General features: G+C 50.3%; 1 protein-coding gene across 1 annotated transcript; it reads left to right on the forward strand.

The window, feature by feature from the left end:
• The first annotated feature begins 1,677 nt into the window (after positions 1 to 1,677).
• On the forward strand, positions 1,678 to 14,144 carry LOC126528582 (uncharacterized). Its single transcript, XM_050176441.2, has 6 exons — positions 1,678 to 3,491; positions 3,932 to 4,061; positions 7,647 to 7,961; positions 9,556 to 9,876; positions 11,388 to 12,146; positions 13,496 to 14,144. Exons 1-6 carry the CDS (start codon positions 2,947 to 2,949, stop codon positions 14,123 to 14,125), a joined length of 2,700 nt encoding a protein of 899 aa, XP_050032398.2. The 5' UTR covers positions 1,678 to 2,946; the 3' UTR covers positions 14,126 to 14,144.
• Positions 14,145 to 19,858: the final 5,714 nt, after the last annotated feature.

A 19,858-nucleotide genomic window follows, 5' to 3' on the forward strand; every position in this document is an offset into this window, starting at 1 on the left:
CCTAGGCATACGAAATACTCCGGAGCGCTCCACTACGACGTCTGCCGTGGGCGTTAAACCACACAGTTTAATTTGAGCGACATGTTTTGCCAGTAGTTCAAGTAATGTTTAAAAACTGTGCATTAGTGGTCACACACATTATCACACATTATCGATGCCGCCAGACGTCAGAGGATTACGCACTAATCAGAGTTTATCTGAGTACTGATACAGAAATTGGTTACTAACGTTCTAATGATTCGTTCAGGGAACACACTACAATTACCAAATTGAAACCAACAATCAGCTTAATACGCACCCGCCGAGTAGAGGTCCAGATACTCGAAGAAATTTTAAAAAACCCGTCCTCAAGATTGTGCATAAGTGCATCCGTGTTTCTCTTATTTTCTCGGAAGGACTTCCTTACTTGCTGGCCGTGAAAGCTATGTGTGGAACACCGGTGAATTGCATAACAGGATTTAGAGTCAAACATCTCGAAAAGTACTAGCATGTTCAGCATTCATCCTAAGATGAATTCTCAATGTGCCATAACGATCCGGCTTCAATTTAGCCATCGTACCTCTTCTTTGCACGATAAACTCAGGTCCCAGAAGGTAGAACCCCGCTTGGAGATCGGTAAAGTCACCAGAGCCTTGGCTGTGTACAGAATGCGCGGGGACTTCGGGAGGCAGCGGGTGCTCAGATTGTCACTCGAAACCTGAAGTAAATGTGGCCGAGGTTGAGCCGATTCGCTGTGAAGCGAAGCTCAAGGCAGGCCCTACTGAAAATTTCATATGCCCCGTATCGGATACAGAAGAAAGCCTCTTTTTTTTTGTTCGAACATGTCGTGTGGGGCTGCGCCTCTGCCGGTCCCCCTTTCACCCAAAAGGAAATGATGAAGCTAATTAGGGCCCAGGATCAGACCTCTCAAATCCTGGCAGTCCAGAGGGCTCGCGAGAGGGCCGTCAGGTTTCGCCTGATGGTGCCCGAGTGGGCTTAGCCAGGTGACGTTGAGTTTGCTTACGTCTATAGTGGACCAAATAAAGTTGTTTCACTCACTCACTCTTATGATTTATACGTATGCGGCAAAATACAAGAGCCCTCAGCCTTTGCCGTGAGTGCCTCTAGACGACCAGGGCAAGTAACAAGCTACCGCCGCGGTTATCGCAAGTGACCCAACCACAGCGGAAGTGGCGATCGCGATCGCCCTTTCCACGTGCACGGACTCAGCCGTCATAGTAAGTAAATCGCAAGCGGTGTATCGCAATTTCCAGAAAGGAAAAATGTCGGAGAGAACCCTGAGCAACCTTACCGAAACCTGTAACCGAATAGGAGGAGATCTTCCAGAGACCTACGTCATCTGGAAGCAAGGACACTTGTACCTCGCGGGTAACGAAGCGGCCTATGCCGCGGATGGCATTGTGGACCACGTTGACTTGATTCGCTCGGAAACGAAGGTCAGGACAGACCCTATTGAGAAATGTATATGTCCCATACGGGTTTCTAATGCGAAAGCATTATTAGCTCGTGAAGTCTAACGATGAAGATAATTTTACGTTCAGAAAAAGGCTGTTAGAAAAAAGCAATAAAGCCGTGAAGTAACCGCTTTGCTTCCCATAATTTGTAGTTAAGGTGATAACAAATTGCTGTAAACATCGGATCTTGCCTTCCCTCAGTTGACGAGAGTAGCCACGGTGAATACGGTTGGTGGGGGAGGATCAATGATCACTTTTATGGACATTATGGCAAGTTCATATTTAGCAAGACTGCGTGTGAAAGTATTTTGTGGTCGTGATGCCTACTGCAAACCCACCAACAGATTGGGCTGAACGAAATATACGGATGGCCTTAGATTCTGCAAAAAGCTATAATTGTGTTAGGTGTGTTGTTGTATTACGCCATGTTCCGCAAAGCGAAGGTTTTCAAGCTAGTACACAGCAAACCAATGCATCTGGTGGGAGTCATCGGTTAGCGATTACTGACCTTGTTTCGCATCCATGCTTCAGTCACATGCCCGCACTATTGCACGAACTAGACAAGTAGTACGACGTCGCAAGCGCTAGCAGCCAAAGTTCAAGATCACAGATCGTTTGTCTAGTTAGTGATCATCACAACAGAACATTTTATGCGAGAACAAAACACCACGCAGAAGTCTAATAACAAACGCTGTTATCTGCCGTGTTGCGTCCGTTAGCAATACATATTCACTGTGTCCCAGAGCCATTGTTCTGCATTAGCCAGCAAAGGTGAAGCTGCAAGGATCTTCTAGCCGTCGATAACCTGGGCACGGTGGACGGCAGGACGCAGTCTCTGTCTCTGAGGGTGGAAGCCGGAAGCGAATACAAAAGCAGTGGCACAAGTCTGCCACACGGGAGCGAAATCGAGGTGTGTGGAACGGGAAGCGTGGGGCGTGGCGGCGTCAGAGACTGCGAAGCGTTATCACCTCGTTCGCCTGAACATTGGCCGTGGGAGCTTGATACGAGCCTCGATCAGCTGATCGGTGCTTCAGAGGGATTTTTTTAAAAATTGTCAACTCGGTATGTGGTCCACATGCTGCTTGCAGTCATTACCAGTGTAGTCGTCTTAAGCGTTGCCGCAAGACCCCCGCACGTTTGAAAGATTATGCTAGTCGGATTTTCTGGTTGAAATGTTTCTTCTCTGGAGTGAACTGCATTTGTGTCGGTGATATGGTTGAACGCAGTGCTTGGGACGTATTCCGCGACGATTCCGCGACGATCACTATCGCCTCGGGCCTCAGCCACGCGCCGATTGGCTGGTTGAGCACTGCGTCATGCGAAGGCGATAGTATCGTCGTAAGTGATCGTCACAGAATACGTCCCCTGCTTGTATATTTTAGGGAGAATAGAATTTCTCACATGTACTTGCCATGCCCCTTACCATGTGCTTGTATGAAAAAATTCTGACCATGCCATTGTAAGATTGGCAGTTTAAACTATTAAAACATTCATGGCATGTATTACATCTAACCATAGTGTTCCGAAAGTGCTTGACCATGAGCGTGCCCAATCGTTGTTGTCACCTCAATACGTGGCTCGTACCCGCGAGGGGAACGTGTCACTGTTTGGGAACAAGAAGAAGAAGCAGAAGAAGAAGGACGCCGCCATGCCGGACAAGTCCGCCAAGAAACGTCCATCTCGCTCTCGGAGGTCACCGTCCGCTTCGCAAGCTGCACGTCGCGGTTCGCCTTCAAAGCGACGCGGCGACTCGCCCGTGAAGCAGGCGAGGTCGTCTCCTTCGAAGAGTCGCAGCTCGCCCATGAAAAGCCGGTCCTCTTCCCCGTCCCCTGCCAAGGCCGGCGTCGCGAGCCCCTCGAGACCCCGACGTGCTGCCGGTTCGTCGTCCCCCAGACCGTCCCGGTCTCCGCGAGCCGCCGTCAGCAGCAGCAGCAGGCCGTCTCCAAAAGGGGAACTCAGGCTCTTCCGGGCGAAGCTCGATGCGGCAGCTCAGCGCCACCACGAGCGCCGCAACACGCTCTACCAGTGGCTCAAAAGGTAGGTGCTTGAGTTTCCTCCGTGGTCCAGGCAACAGAGGAAACTGCTCCTCAGATCGTAGGCAGTCTAAGAATCATTGTGCCTCGTAGTGCTAGACTAAATGACAGTGCGTTGTATGCAACTTTGTTTGCGGGGTTTTTCCGTGGCTTTTTCCAATAGCTTGTGTAATCGAAGGGAACAGAAACAGTGTACCAAGCAGTGCTGCACTACATTAGACTATGTTGTTTGCAACGCAATCAAACTGCTCAACGTTTGCGCGTACACAGAATGTAAACTATGTACAAGTGCATAGCAGTATGCGAACGTGTTGGCACAGGGCAGAAAAAGGCGCTGATATTGGCTACTGGCCCACTGTAGTACTAATGAATTTCGAAAGAATTCCCTGCACTTGGTTGATAGCACCATCTTTCTGGTAGTTATGTCGGCGTTCTCACCCCCAGCCTGACGCAACGGAAAACGACCCCTCCAGATTTGGGTTCCCCACGACGGAGGCACCGCGGCGCTTCCAGGTCAAGTCCAGGTCTCCGGTCTCCGCCCAGCTCTGGCAGCTTACCTCGCGGCCACAAAAGGGTGAGTGCCAGTGCCGCCCTGCAATTGAGAGGGAACGCTCAAATCCGCGTTTTTTCGCCAAGAATTCTCTGCAACGAAACAAGTATCTTATGAGATTGGAACGCTGCAGACCGGGGCTCTTGGATTCCTAGAAATGAATTACAGCAAACTGCAGTACGGAACTGGCAGTAAATATGGTGGCTACTATATATTCATATTAAATTTAATACCGTGGTTCTCACGGACCACAACCCCGATCTGATTATGAGGCACGCTGTAGTGAAGGGCACCTCATTGGTTTTGACCAACTGCCGGTTCTTAACGCGCACACAATGTACGCCGCACGAGCATATTTTTTTTTCTTCTTTTCTTGCGTTTCGCGCCATCGACATTCAGCCACCGTGGCCGCAAATCGAACCTGGCCACGACCTCGTACTTACAAGCGCAACGCCATAGCCACTAAGTAACCCCGGTGGATCTATAATCATATTCGCCTGCCTGTTTTATAGCGCAGCTCTTAGACGCCTGTTGCTGCTGCGAGCGTGGGCGTCCGCGGCGTAGCCGAGCGAGCGAGCACAGCGAAAGATGAGAGCGAAAGCGGGGCGCAGCGGGAGATGAAGAAAAAAGCGGTGAGAGAGAACGGGCGCGAGGAGGAAAGCGCAGAGGAGGGTGCACTGGAACCGTGAGGCGGACAGCGGAGTTGGGTATGGCGAAAGCGTGAGGAGTGTAGTGCGATGACGGTGGCTACGAGATGGCGCCAGAATAGCCTGCGTAGCCTGGAAAGTTTGTCGGCAGCGGATTCTTTGAATCGCGCTTACGCGTCAACCGCACGCTGTCTCTCGCGATCTCCAGATTGGCGAGGCAGTGGTGCCCCACTCGGCTCCGTTTGCAACGTGCCGCACGAGACCGATTGTCCACGCCAGCCCAAAATTTGGAGGACGTTTAAGCTTCGCCTTGAAGAGCATTCAAAGATCCCTGACAGCTTCTCACGGTTCCCGGCAACTGCAGCCTATGTAACCGTAATGTTTAGCGGGAAACGCTGGCGGCAAACGCTATGGACGACAGCGAGCTTTCTGGATGAAATGCGGCACCTTGCGTGGGCCGCAAATCCGTGGATATAGCGTCACCTGGAGAGTGGCGTTGCAAGGAAGCGAGCTCAGTGCGCCGCTCTGTGAATGGTAGAAACGCTGGAAAAGGGGTTTATGTTTGAGTTTCGACCTAATAGAATGATGTTTTCTTGTATAACCTTATCTTTGAAACTATTGATAACAGCAGTGAGCACAATGCTACACCTGGTGACGACCCCTCCCACTCCCCGGTTTCACCACTGCCGTATAGCTTCGTAGAAAAGCTACTATACGGAGCACTGGAACTAGTGTATACAGGAACAGCAAGTGAGCACTTTCAGCCACGGCGTTGAAATGATGGGCATTACTTGAATGGGCTTAGACATCGTCCTTTGCGGTTCAAACGGCTTGGCGACTTTGAAAATTGATATTCTTGCCAAGAATACATTGCTTTATAAGTAAATGCATGAGTGCAACTACTCGCAACGATTATAGGCGTGCTCAAAGATGCTTATTTCGTGCGTTCGTTCGGGAAGTTGTGATTTTCTTGGAAATGTTAGAAAGACATAAGGCTACAAGATGCCACAAGAACCCCTGAACACATAAGCACGAATATTACGGAGGGATGCGTGGATACTGCCTATCACTTACATGACACCTCTGCCATTTCAGATCCCAGAGCTCCCTCTGTCAACCAATTTAAGAAACCTTTCGATCGTGTGTAACAATGCCGAACGCATTGAATTGATATGGAGCCACGTTACATGCGTAGGAGCTTTTCTATTCCTGGAGCTCGATGTCTGTGTGTGTGTTCGACCCTCGCGCAGCAGGCATGACCCGTCGAGGGTGGCTTAATGGCTATGGCGTAGTGCTGCTAAGCACGGGAGGTCTCCGGTTCGATTCTCGAACGCGGCGGCCGCGTTCCGATGTGAGGGTAATGCAAACACACTCGTGCGCTTAGTCTTACATGCACGTTAAAGAAGTCAAGGTGGTCGAAATTAATCACCAGAGTGCCGCAGTATTCGCCGTTCCTCATAATCAGATGCTGGTTTCGGCACGTAAGAACCGAAAATGTTACTATTTGGCGCAGGATGGCAAGAACGAGTTGCGTACACGAAAACTCGTAACGAAAAGTGACACACATCAATTACAAGGGAAAGGAATGAAGAGTAAACGCGCTTGTTCATCGTACCCTCCCCTACAACTAGGTTTATCTTATACGTGAATGTCTATAATAATCATATAAGTGCATGCGTATAACAGCAGTTCAACTTTACGAGCACGCCTTTCTGCACACTGCAAGAGCTGCATTGTATTTCTACAGATAGCGAAGTGAACGCCCCTTTTTTCTAGCGGGCGCTGAAAAATGATATTTGTTGTTAATGATAAAGAGATAGAGACTCGTATCTTTTTTTCCTCACGACATGTATATAAACTTGATTAGGAATTTATATTTCCGCTGAGTGAAAACCTAGTCGCGCTTCAATCGCTGCTGCCGTAACCGTCCTTGCTGATGGCAGTGACAATTGGTTCTGGACCGCTTTTCGCCGGAAGCTTCGAGAAGTGTTCGGATCGACTTTCGAAAGAAGTTCCACTCGCAAGCAGAAGTTCGCACGCAATGACTCGAAGGCCCATGGTCCGCCTCAGGGCCACCTGGCCACGCACTACCACTTGTGCTATTGCTGTTCAAAGAAGCAGGAAATGATGGAGTTGGTTAATAATAGGCGTTCTCACTGCAGTGATGGCTGAGGCTGACAATATTATCAAAGCGGAGGACGTCTGCGAAAGCCAGGCACCTCTCATGTCGCCTAAGGAAGTGGCTTTGCTGTGTGCGACATGAACTTTTGTTGTTTATTGATTGTTTCTTGTCCGTTGTCTTATTGCTTGTTCTTTTTTTTTCTCGTGTTATTGTGGGAATGACGTTATCCTGCCTGTATGTTTCCGCACATGCCAATTAGTTTTGCCCCGAAATTCGGCGCCTAGTCGTGTCGTTTTACATCCTCGTACGTGTTTTCTCGGGCTGTTTACATACTCTGAAGAATATAGCGGACGGGAAATATCTCGCCAGCTAAATTTCCAAGGATATGACCGTCAAATTGGCGGTGGGCCGTCAATTTCTAAGGATCGCACCACGACGTATGTAACTACTACAGGCAGCAGCTAATCGAATCGAGATATTACTCGCCCCCCCTCTTCGTTGTTCGCGGTGTTCCAAATGCATTGCCGGAATAACGCCGACATGGCTCGTTAAAATCAATAACAAAAATTACCGTTATATTGAGGGCCTGTTTTTTTTTTACACAGTGTATAGCACAACGAATTCTTACCGACTTGCAGAAGCTTGACGTGGGCGAGTTGATTTAACATACTTCAAAAGAAAAGAGCGCTGCAAAGACGCGGACTAAAAGGAAGAACATGTACGACGGACAGGCGCTAGTCCGTCGTACGTGTTCTTCATTATGTCCGCCATCTTTGCAGCGCTCTCTTCTTTTCGTACCGACTAGCTCAATTTTCGTTGCCTCTCCACGGGGCGCAGCAGAGCCCCACCCAGAGCACACACGAGCCGTCGCCGTCCCGGGCCAACTACGGAGGAGACGCGCGCCGCCGTGGCGTGTGGGCCCCGCTGCTGGTCCTCGCGGTGATCACGGCCGGCGCGGTCGCACTGGCCGTGATGACGGCGCGCTACCTGCGTGGGCCCGCGGCCTCGACCCTGGCCCGCTGCCACGGCGAGACGTGCCGCCGCTACGAAGAGCTGCTGGCCAACGCCATGGACCCCGAGGCTCAGCCGTGCGACAACTTTTACGCGCACGTGTGTGGAACCTGGATCAAGGCCGGCAGGAGGGCCGTCTACGAGGTGAATAACTCCGGGCTCTGAACGAAGCATGGAAATAAAGTAGTGAGTGAGTGAGTTAGTGAGTTAGTGAGTGAGTGAGTGAGTGAGTGAGTGAGTGAGTGAGTGAGTGAGTGAGTGAGTGAGTGAGTGAGTGAGTGAGCGAGTGAGTGAGTGAGTGAGTGAGAGAGTGAGTGAGTGAGTGAGTGAGTGAGAGAGTGAGTGAGTGAGTGAGTGAGTGAGTGAGTGAGTGAGTGAGTGAGTGAGTGAGTGAGTGAGTGAGTGAGTGAGTGAGTGAGTGAGTGAGTGAGTGAGTGAGTGAGTGAGTGAGTGAGTGAAGACTTTATATGAAAACAAGGTATTGACAGATGACCTTGTTGTTAGGCAGCCACGAGCCCCTGGGCCCGGGCTCGCGGAAATAAAGTAAAAAAAATACAGACCGCGTAAAAATGGAAGACGTGGTCCAGACGGGAAACGGCGCAGATGCTCCCAAGCGTCTGATGCATTTCACGAAGAAGCAAAAGAATAGTTCGTGACATCGACCGGCAGTTCAGTCGCGATACATGCCTGCCGCTCTGTTTTTTGTGCAACTCTTATTTTTCACGCTTCACGGCCTGCTGATCCGATTGATAAAGGGAGAGGGGGCGGCACGTGACTCTCGCCATTGACGAAGCTTCCAAAAGTGTGACAAAGAATAGCATCAGAACAGGTATCGCTACGAAATCGCTGCATCCCTACACCCGTTTAAGTCGTAGGCCTGACGATGTAGCTGAAGATGCACAGCCGGTTCATTATCAGAAGCAAGGGCCTTGTCAACAGCACTTTTGCTTCTTCCTGAAACGCACGAGTTATTATTGAGCGCATGTGCTGTCCCATGTCTTCTACCGTGCATCTGTTCGCATTGTTCCATTTTTACTCCGTGGAATGAACGAAGTAATCCAACAGCGCGTCTTGCGAAGGAAGCATAGCATCGTCAAGAGTTTGAAAAAAAGCTCACACCTCGGATTTCGTTGGATAAACACCCGTGTACTTAGGTTTAGGTGCACGATAAAGAAACTCTGTGGTCAAAATTAATCCTGAGCCCCCCCCCCTCCCCCACTCCCACTACGGAGTGCCTCAGACCGTAGTTTTGGCACATAAAATCCTTCAGTTAAATTTTAGTGTATGTTAAGCCATAACAAACGAAATAATTGAAAGCATTTTATTTGCTTATCAGTTTTAATTAGGTCCGCCGTCTACTAAGCTACCTCTTAACAATACTTGATAATGGGCTGGTTGGTTCATCTTATTCCCCATGCTCTCTGACGCTCTTTCCTGTCCTAAAGCTTTTGTCCGCCCTTGGTAACGTCTTAACTTCGGGCAATAAACTACCTCTAACCACAAATTTTGCACTACAGTCCCGTATTTCTATTTCTATAGCGAACACTACTTAACGGCATTTGCCCTTACAATCCCATCGTCCACATTCCCGTCTCCCTGTCTGCTAACGTGACGCTTGTCATTTTCCGTATGTTCGCTCCGCCGCACAACTTCGTGTCAACATTCTTCGTCATCCTGCAAGCGTCGGGACCCACAGACTCAGTTGCGGCACAGCGCGCTCAGGATCTACATGCCGCAGGTCAACTGGGACCGCTTCCTGGTGGAGATCGCGAAGCGCACGGCCGACTTCACCCCGCGCACCGGCTCGGACCAGGAGCCGGTTGACAAGGCGGTCGCCTACATCCGGGCCTGCCTGTCTCCGCTCGAACGAGACAACATGCCCGAGGTGCGCGCCGTCCTGGCCGCTGCGGGAGTCACGTGGCCCCAGCCTGACCCGGAACCGGACTTCCTGTCCGTGATGTTCCTCATGTCGCGGCACGTCTACCACCCGGTGTTCATCGCCGTGGACGTGGACACCATGGAAGGGCCGAGGACCCTGATGCTCTCGTTCGGAGGACAGGTGGGGGAGCCGTGTACGCGGCGTAGGAAGTGTGTGCTCAGCGTCGAACTTGTCGCGATGGCGAAGTTTACTGGACGCTGTGCTGCTTCTATTGGGATTCTAAACTCTTTCTAGGGATTTCTAAAGTTGTTTCTACACTTCAGGGAGTTCTAGGCTTTAAATAGGTGTGCTATTCTAGGAGTGCACTACTAGGAGATTTTCCTATTGTAATGCGGACATTCTAAATACGTACGCCATCTACGTATCCCACTGCAGGACTAGCTACAGGACAATGCCGTTTTTGTTTTCTTCTAAAGCATGCACGCCACTTCACCATTCACTACTTCAGTGATGTAAGCATGGCGACGCCCAAGAAAAAATAAGTCTCGATAATGAACGAGGTCTGTGTTACATAAACTGAAATTGCAAATCTAGTGGCAACATCAGAACGGACCTTATTTATTCTTTCACTCTACGCTATCCCTAAAAGAGGAAGGTCTTGAAGATTCGCAGGTCCGTACCTTGCCTGACAAACCTTCACCACTTCGAACCTAAACCTCCTCCAGCGATGCGACGCCAGACTTTTTTGCATATTACCACCAACCTTCTCATGTGCAAAGCTGCTTCTCGATTCGTCGCCACCAGCGGTTCCGCTTCCGAAATTTCCGGTTCTTCTACTGCATCTCGCTGTCACACGCCCGCGCACACGTTCATATACTTCATCCGGGAAGTAACTTCTCGGACCCACAAGATGATGCATTTGATAGATCTGCTTTACGATGCAACAGAAAATGATCGAGAGAAGCACTGAGGTAGGTTAGCTGGTGCTACTTCACCTTAGTAATAGTGGCTGCATGAATGGCTGTGTAGTTGATTGAGATGAATTAGCAACACAAGTTTCAAGTGCTTTTGGAGAATTCATTCCTTTTGTAGGCTTTTCTATAATCGCTGTTAACCTGCGTAGTCAGCCATAGATGAATTCTGGAAGATTCAGAATATGAAACTTCAACTATCATGGGAAGACAATAAATAAGAACGTTTGATTCATAGCCCAAATTTTGAAACAATCACTCTCTTTGACGTTATTCGAATGCGTCGTTACGTGACTGGAATATAATAACAAGAACAGCCTCCTTCAATTAAGAACAGAAAGCTGGTTATATGTAGGCAGCCAATGCTAAGCGCTCGAGAAGTTGCAAACTGGTTTAGTAAATGAATTACCGAATGATGAGAACGAGAAAGAAGACAGAGCGCCAGATGGATAAAAACATTTCGCAAACGATCTTCTCAACCAATAGTTCAACTGGTGCGTTGGTACTGCCAGTTTTAAGAATTTGCTGCAAACTGTATCGTTTATTGGGAAATCTTTGCGCGCTGGCCGGAGCCACGACTGCCACTGTGTTCCGCGAAAAATAGAATCCGCATTTACGTTTATTTGGTTCTCTCCCTGTATCTGACACTTTATAATAGTAAAATACTGATGAGAAAGAAACTACTCCGAAAAAAAGTGACCTCATACTGTGCCGTCACAGTTCCCGTCGACGTACGAACAGATCTCTCAGCACGTGACCACCATCCACGCCAAGCAGCACTTCCGCGTCACCTACGAGAGCCTGGCGCCCATGAACGAGACTCGCCTGGACGAGCTGTTCGACCAGTTCATCGTCATGAAGCGTTTCCTGGACAACCACACGCCCATGACGGACGACGGCCACAGCAGTGCGGACCCGGCGTCCTTCCTGCAGTGGACGCCATCCGTTCCCGAGTCTCGCTGGGACGAGCAGACGCGGCGCTTCCTCGACAGTCCTCTGCGCCGCCTGGGCGGTTGCTTCATCGACCACGTCGGCGCCTTCAAAGCGCTGTTCGAACTACACGCGGCCTTCGGCGAGAACAAGATGGCCAACTTTGTCGGTTTCTTCGCCGTTCAGGCCCTGGTGGGCTTCGGCAACATCCGCCTGCTGGAGAGCTTCTACGGTGCCTCGGACGTGGCTACCGAAGAGCAGCGCAAGTATTGCGTCATGACGGCCTACCAGATGTTCGCGTACGCCATCGACAGCTTCCTGGAGACGGGCACCAAAGGCGCTCTGACGGACGTGAACACGCTCGTCGGTTGGGTAGAGGCGGCCTTCGGGCGCCTCCTCAGAGCCACGGACGATTCGTCCTCGCTCGGGGGAGACCCGACGCCCGAGCCGCTGCACTTGAATCTCAACCAAGCGTTCAGCATCCTTAATTACTCCAGGCGCGAGGTCACGCATAGCATCTATGCCGGGTACCCTGAAATGGTCATGGATGTGAGTATACTTCGATATGCATGGCTTCCGAAAGGTGGCAGTGCGTTGTATGCATGATATTCTGAGATAAGGTGGCGTTCTCGTTCGCACACCACTGGAACACGGAAACTATGTGCTTCATTGCACACAACTCTATAGCAGAGGAATCTTATAGCAGAAGAAATTTCACAAGCGCTGTAAAAGTACTACATTTTCTTCGTGCATCTCCGGTGTCATGCAGCGACTGCCGCAGTAGTTCATGACGGCTATGCGTCCGCTCTCAGGGCAACTCTTAAAATGAAAGGCTTATCGCAGTTTCATAGTTTCGTTTTCATTCCGGGCACTCTCTTAATAGACATCGAGGTTTGTTCTAAGTTCATCCGACTAGTGCGTCTGGGCACGCCATACTTTGTGCATTTTGTGTGCTGTAGTGTATGCTGCCCGGAGTTGTACGAAGCTGTACGAATTCGAGAGCCGTCGATGGAGCTGGCTATCAAGTGCTGCAATGCTGCATACGCTGAGCCCGTGCAAGAAACAGACGCAGTGCGTACTTGTATCCCTTTCCGACTTCTTAGCTCCCTACATCCAAGCATTATATGCGCTCGATATGTGCGGACACACTTATGAGGTACCAAAAACTGTTGAAAAGTACGTATTTCTGATGTCGCGGTTCCCTTGTTCTATAGTCAATATTATTAACATTTTAAAGAAGAAAGGACGCAGGTTGAGCGAGCGGATGCTTGATATGCTAGTCATTTATTGCAATAATAGCGAATAAAGCGGCATGCGTTTTGGTGTTCAGAGCATGGTAAATATCTTGATGCCGATAAAAACAAACGGAACGTATTTCAATGCGGCATGAACTGTCTCGGAATGTGACCCAATTGCTTTGTATTTTATGTACAGATCTTTTCCATATAATAAGAATGTTCTTGTCCAAATTTTTCAAGCGTTATTCAAGCCTTAAATCCTCACCGTGCGAAAAACTTATACAATTTCCTTTGATCAGCCGTTAACTTCCCCAGATTGCCAAGTCGCTTCGCTTCCCTGCAGCCGTTTGCTCATCAGTAGCTGCAACAAAATAATGCAACGAATTTGAAAAAGCATTGTCGCTTATCTTTCTCTGTGGAGAGCATTTAGCATAACACTTTCAATTCTTCTGGGAAAAACGTTTCCGGAACTACGACAGGCGACCAGCTCAGTTACCACCTGGAAGCAATGAAAAACGTCACAGCATCATAACCCTTCCCTTAACGTACTTACATATTGCTTCGGGTGAGGTTCGTACGGTGCAGAGGTTGTTTGACGGCGCAACTCCTGCAACGTTACTGACGCACTGCTTCGACGTCCTTCCGTACGGTACCCCCCAGGCTCCATTGAGCAACAGCATCAACGCGTCGGCCTACATGCAAGCCACGCAGCAAATGGCCTCCGCGTCCGGGCAGACGGGACAGACCCCCTACCAAGGCTACCAAGCGTTCGACGCGACCATCTTCAACAGCTTCCGCCTCAACCCGCAGCTCCTGGTGTTCCCGTGGTACGAAGCGGACGCCCACGTTGGAGTCCTGCTGGGCGGCCTGGGTGCGAGGCTGGCGGCGGCCGTCTTCTACGACTACGTCGAGCGAAACAACGGCAGCGGCAGCGCCCTCTACGCTGAGAACCAGCGCTGCCTGTCGCCCAAGAACGAGACCAGCGGTAGCAAGAGCAACGTCGACACCGACCTCCAGGGGGCAGTGGCGGCCGCCGCGGTCGTCGCAGACGTCTACAAGGAGGTCGCCGGAAGCGGCGACCGAGCTTGGACTCAACGCGAGTCCCCGCCGCCGTGGACGGGCGAGAGCGTGGCGTTCGCGTTTTTCTGCTGGCTCAACTGCGGCGACGCCGAGCGCGGCCCGAGCACATGCAACACGGCCGCCATGCACAGCCGGGACTTCGGGCGCGTCTTCGGGTGTCCCGCGGGATCACGCATGAACCCCGTCAAGAAGTGTCGCCTAAAGGTTTAGCCCGAGTTTCGAGACTGGGCAACTGGGCTCACTTCGTTCGAACACAAGCAGCACTTCGTTGGCTTTCGCAAGCAGCGCGACGCGCCTGTTATACGTTCGTTGATTCCAATACATACTCCCCTATAATTGTAGGCGATGAGTAACAAGCAAACTTTGTTCTATGTGGGCCGTGTTACTCGCCATAGACCCTCTCGGTGCTGTCGTCAATTTTTTGTGTGCATTTATGCGCACGTGCGAGCGTCGATGTTGCGAGAGTGTCCCTTTTTTTTTTCTATGATATTCTCTTTAAACGCAGCCGTACTGTGAAGCTGTGCTTTGATGATGTCACGCATAAACTATGTAATGCGTACTGTGAAATGTGCAATTTTTGTCGCCCCTCCTGACGTTGGTTGCGTGCTTCTTCTCAATGAGAGCTGCCATCGCCAAGAGCTGCGTGACTAAGCTTGATGACGCAAGTGTTAAAGTATGCATTTGCAGCTTCTGCAGGGAAAGTAACGACAATACAGTTTTATATAGACGCCACAAACTCCGTGAACGTGGCGTTTTTGCAGACGAGTTCCTAGACAAGGCGGACAATTTCTTTCGGTAATAACGAGAGCTTCGGAAGACTAATTAAAAAAATTAATTATGACCTTTTTTTGTTCGCGCCCTATAGGGCCGTTGCTTTAATTGCGAAATTAAAGGAAGTCTGGTTTTAATGCGCCCTCCTTTTCTGAAAATCGTGAATGTTGCACCTAACTCGAGATACTTATTATCGAATTTCAACGGTAAATCTGGCAATATCGAAACCTAGCGCCGCGGAAGCGCAGAAAAGGTGGCGCCGCTATAATATCGGTCCACTACCAGACGGAAACTCGTCATGGCGACAAGCTCGAAGTTGCCAACCGAGCGTCTCGGCCCGTCGCGGCAGCCACCGATGAGGCACGCTTTGCACAGCAATCACGTGCGGCTGCGTGTCGGGCTCGAGATGTGCCGCGGCACGATACATCGTTCAAGCTTCGCCCCGCACTTCTTTGCACCGCGTAAGGAAGTGCGTCGCCGTCTGACGCGTGCAGCGGGAAGCGCTCGGTCTCGATATTGCCTCGAATGTGCTTCTTAACTGGAGAACGACCATCTGCAAGTAGCTGCAATGTTCAAGATTATTTTAAAGGATGGGTGTCCATGAATATGTCGCTGCCTACATATTTTCCATTTATACAACTGGTTCCAAGGTACTAATAAGAAAAGTTAATAATTTTTGTTAGTCTTCTGAAGCTCATGTTATTAAAGACATAGTCAGCCTCGCCTAGGAACTCGCCTGCGTTCGCTGCGTGCATACTTCTTTAATATAAGAAAGCCTATATGGTCTAAAAAAAGAACGCCCTTCGTGCCTTGACTTCCTTATTCTTCGCCGACACTCCACACTCTCCTGGCAGTGTGTGTGTGTGAAAACTTTTATTGTAATGAGTTCCGGAGGCTCGACTGCTTAAGCCAAGGCAGGCCGCTCCCACGTTGGCACTGTCAAGGCAGGCATTTCAGCGACATCATGGGCCCTCTGGACTGCCCTTAGTTGGTCCTGAAACAATGGGCTTTGAATCCTATTCTCCCACCGTGTCCATTCTTCAACGAGGTTGGGGAGGGTCGTGGGACACCCCGCCAGCACATGTCTGATTCCAGTGATGCCATTACAATCGTTGCAGTCCATCTTAATCTCCCTCTCTGGATATATTCTATTAATGGTGTACGGTGTGGGATATGTACCCGCTTGCAATAAGCGCAGTGAGACTGCCTGAGCCCTCTTCAGTTTTGAATGTGCCTGGCCGTGGCATCTGCAGCTGTTTTGCCGAACAACTGATACTTGAATTACGTGCCCGATGGTGGCATCGTACCCCAGCGCAGTAGCCCAGTGCCTTGGCCGCCGCTACACCACGATGGCACGTATAACTCCATCGTGCGAGCGCCAACTATAGCCCTTCGAAATGATCGCCATGTGCGTCACATGGCGTGTACATTGTGTGTAGCAAGGTTGCGCGGGATCACACGAGTGCGCGCCAATCTTGCTTCTACGTGATTGACTCAAGAATGGAATGGAAAAATTTATAGCACTTGATTAACCGCTTTTCATGAGCTTCACGTGTTGTCGAAAATGCGCTTTGGAGCTGCATAAATATTTTAGGCTCGAACCTCCTGCTACCGCCCCCCACACGCGCACACTTATCAAAAATTGCTTTAGGTGAATGAACCGACGAAGCAGGCGCTGCTTCTGCAACGAAGTGCAATGTCTTGGCAAATAAAGAAATACCATTTTTTATTACTATTTAGGGAGCGTCGGAATTGCGGAATTAAATCAAGCAGAAGTAAAAGCGTGTACGGGGAACATGTGTGAAGTGATTTTAGGAAAGGAAACGGAAGAGATGAGTGCAGCGCCGTAACTGTCTCACGCGGAACAGAAATGCAAGGACTATACTCGCGTACAACTTTCTGTGGCAGTGAAGTGAATGCTACGGGGGCGGAGCTTGTGCACGTGTGTTAGCGCGCCACGTAGTCCGCCAGCGTTCACAGTGCTTTTTGTTTCTCGGACGAGACGCTGAATCTAGGCAGCTTCCGCGTGCCAGGGTTTCGCGTTTGCCCAGACGCGGAAGGGAAAAGCCGCAAAGTAAGTAAACTTTACATTCAGTGGTGTGTTCTCGTACTTGACTGTTGCTAATAAGGTGTCTGTACCCGCCGTGGTTGCTCAGTGCTTACGGTGTTCGGCTGCTGAGCACGCGGGATTTAATAACGGCCACGGCGGCCGCATTTCGATTGGGACGGAATGCGAAAACGCCCGCGTGCTTAGATTTAGGTGCGCGTTAAAGAACCCCAGGTGGTCAAAATTTCCGGAGTCCGCCACTACGGCGTGCCTCATAATCAGAAAGTGGTTTTGGCACGTAAAACCCCATAATTTTTTTAAGGTGTCTATGTTTTCTCTTCCGCAGCCTAAACTAACGCGCATTGAAACAGGGAACTCTTTTCAGAAGCGCTTTCACTTGGACGCGCTTTGCCTCCGTAGCTTTCCCTTCATAGCGAGGGAAAGTTTGCCGCAAGTATGCTATCACTTTCGAAATGCCCGTCACCAAAACCTGATCAAAGTGTGTGTTAATTTTTTCTTTAACAAATATTCTCAAAATGCCACAACCAGCTTTTTTTTAATTTCTTCGCCCTTCTTTTCGGGGCGGGGGAAGTAAATTGGGGAAGAGATTTTCGAAATAAAATGAAAAAAAGAAATTGTGCCAGCAGCAGCACAGTGGTAATATATAGATGCAATGGAAATCATTTTGCAGAGCTGGCTGTGCAACTTCGTTTGTGCTTCTGCAAAGCGTTACCACGTGGCATAGCATGTTTGTCCAAAGTATAGTTACTTTATATGCTACCAAAGGTAGCATATGCAATAACCCTAGTCCAGGGCAATCAAATGCGTGACGCGAGCGTGTGCGTGACGACAGTAGCAAGGCGACGGCGACGACGATGCCATGATGATTGATCGGTTGTACTCCGCCGCACAAGCGTTGTAGCCTGTTTCATTACGACGTGGGCCGATCAATAAAAGTAGCGCTGTGTGTAACCTGGGCCGATCCCGCAGGCTGCACGATGTCACATAGCAGAAGAAAGCGTACACCAGCCATTGGGTTGGATTGGAGCAAACATTGTTTGCGCCTGCAGTTGGGCGCTCGCGCGCCGCGACGAGGGCCTACGTCGTCTACGAGGTCGCCGTTACTCGGCGCGGGTCTCCGCTCGCTGGGTCCACGCCTTTCGAGCGCCCCGAGGATCTGCTGGACAGGCCAGAGCTGTTCGTCTTGGTCGTAGCTCTTCGCGGCTGCCTCGAGCCGCGGCGGGATCGTTCTTAATCTTCCTTCTTCTGGATTTTTGATGCAGTCCCACAAGATGTGCGTATAATCTGCCGTCTCCCTCCGGCAGACTCTGCACTTATCGGTCGGGCATGTCCCGGGGTACATGCCATGCATCAGTCCCGGGCTCGGTAGCGATCCGGTCAGGAGCTGTCGCAGTAGTACCGCTTCCGCTCGACTCAGCCTCGGATGCAGGGGTGGGAGAGTCTTGTGAGCCAGGCGGTAGGCCTTCGTGATGTCGTTCTAGTCCGTCATGCGGTCCTTGTACAGCTGCCCAGTGTTAGGAATGGCCAGCCGAGGTGCCGAGATGCAAAGTTTCTCAGCCAGCTGCAGCAGCAGAGTTGGCGTTTTCTAGGAACCGACCGTCCTTCTCCAGCCTCTTGGCGTCACGGTGTCTACTGTGTGAGGAGGACAATATGCCGCGTCAGCGACTCTCCGTCGCGGGAATGCCGAGATGAGGTCGACGAACCAGGCTTTGTTACTGAACTCGCCACCGCCGACCTGGTCTTTCGGGAACGGGGGAGTTCCCGGGGGAATGTATTTGGCGGCACCGTACCACGCGCCTTTCAAGACGCAAGGCAAGGAGAACCACGGCGGCCACGCTGCGGCGGTCAACTCGGAGAATAAGAGGCGCCTCCTTTGGGCAATACACAGTTCTGCGAAGAGCGTCCGACCTCGGTGGAGGCAGTGAAACCAGCGCGTACGTGTGTGTGTGAGCCCTCTTCCTCCAAAAAGACGGGTTAATTACGATGACGTTAGGCGCTACGAATTGGCGGTGAACTGCCGTTTTCCCTCACCTAGGGATCTAGGGAGGACGGAGTGTTTATAAGCAGCGGTTTGTCGGCTGCTAGGGTGTGCTCGTGAGCTGTGTGCTAGTGCTCGACAAGTGGTGTGCTTGGAGCTGTGTGCTGTATGCTTCGTCTTTGGGGCTTCATTTGGGAGCCACGCTAAACTGTCGAATGTATCTCTTGTTCTAGTGTAAATATCTGTAAATAAATCCTGTACGCCTAGTTCCTCTCAAGTTCCTCCCTACGACCTCCAACTCCTAAAGCTGGATGCCAGCGGCGAGATCGTCCTACAACTCTGACACCAGTGACATGGCCAAAGGACACTGTTCCGCGTACGCCCTGGTTGACAAGTATACGACAAAAATAAAAGAAAGAGCAGGCCATCTGATTAACTGGAAATCATTCTCTAACATCGCCAAAGAAAATAATTTGTCATCCCGGCTCAGTTGCACAGTTCAGTTAACTAGTGTATTGAAGAACTTTGTTAAAAACACTTTACCTGCAGGCGAAGAGAAGGATGCAAACTTCGTGTCATTGACTTGAGGTGGTGCCACCGGGGGCGCGACTACTTGCTTCAGGATCATTGTTATCGGTTTTTCATGACAGAGACAATTATATAATATGATAAAATAAATTAGAATATTGAGTTCAAGAAAAAAATCAACTTATCGCCCGCGGCGTCGCACATTTGCTCAACCAGTAGTAGCAAAACAATGTTGTTTTGGCTAGCCACATGCCATTATCGGTACAAGTGAGTGCGTTATAAATCAGGCACCTGTGTGCCGCATCTCTAAGCCCTACTCAGAATCGAAATGGCGGTTACCCTACCTCAACTGTCTAGTTGAGTGTGGCTCGGCCCCACTGCCGGACGGGTTACGCGTAGAGCTTTATCTAACATTCTGAGAAGATATTGGTGCCGCTTTCGTGTCTGTAATCAGCCGCTGCTTTGAGAACTTTGCATTCCCGGCTGGTTTTCGCGACGGCCTTATTGTACTGATACCTGACTATGGTCTATCATCAATTCGTCCAGAGGAATGGAGGCCAATGACGCTTCTCGACGTTGACTACAATACCTTCACAGC

Source organism: Dermacentor andersoni, chromosome 9 (assembly GCF_023375885.2).
Source record: "Dermacentor andersoni chromosome 9, qqDerAnde1_hic_scaffold, whole genome shotgun sequence".
Lineage (NCBI taxonomy): Eukaryota > Metazoa > Arthropoda > Arachnida > Ixodida > Ixodidae > Dermacentor > Dermacentor andersoni.

Excerpts from the sequence above, each read along its gene's own strand:
- LOC126528582 (XM_050176441.2), top strand. The coding sequence starts at position 2,947 with ATGGCATGTATTACATCTAACCATAGTGTTCCGAAAGTGCTTGACCAT. Across the intron at positions 3,492-3,931 it reads CTCTACCAGTGGCTCAAAAG|CCTGACGCAACGGAAAACGA; the intron begins GTAGGTGCTTGA and ends TCTCACCCCCAG. Across the intron at positions 9,877-11,387 it reads TGCTCTCGTTCGGAGGACAG|TTCCCGTCGACGTACGAACA; the intron begins GTGGGGGAGCCG and ends GTGCCGTCACAG.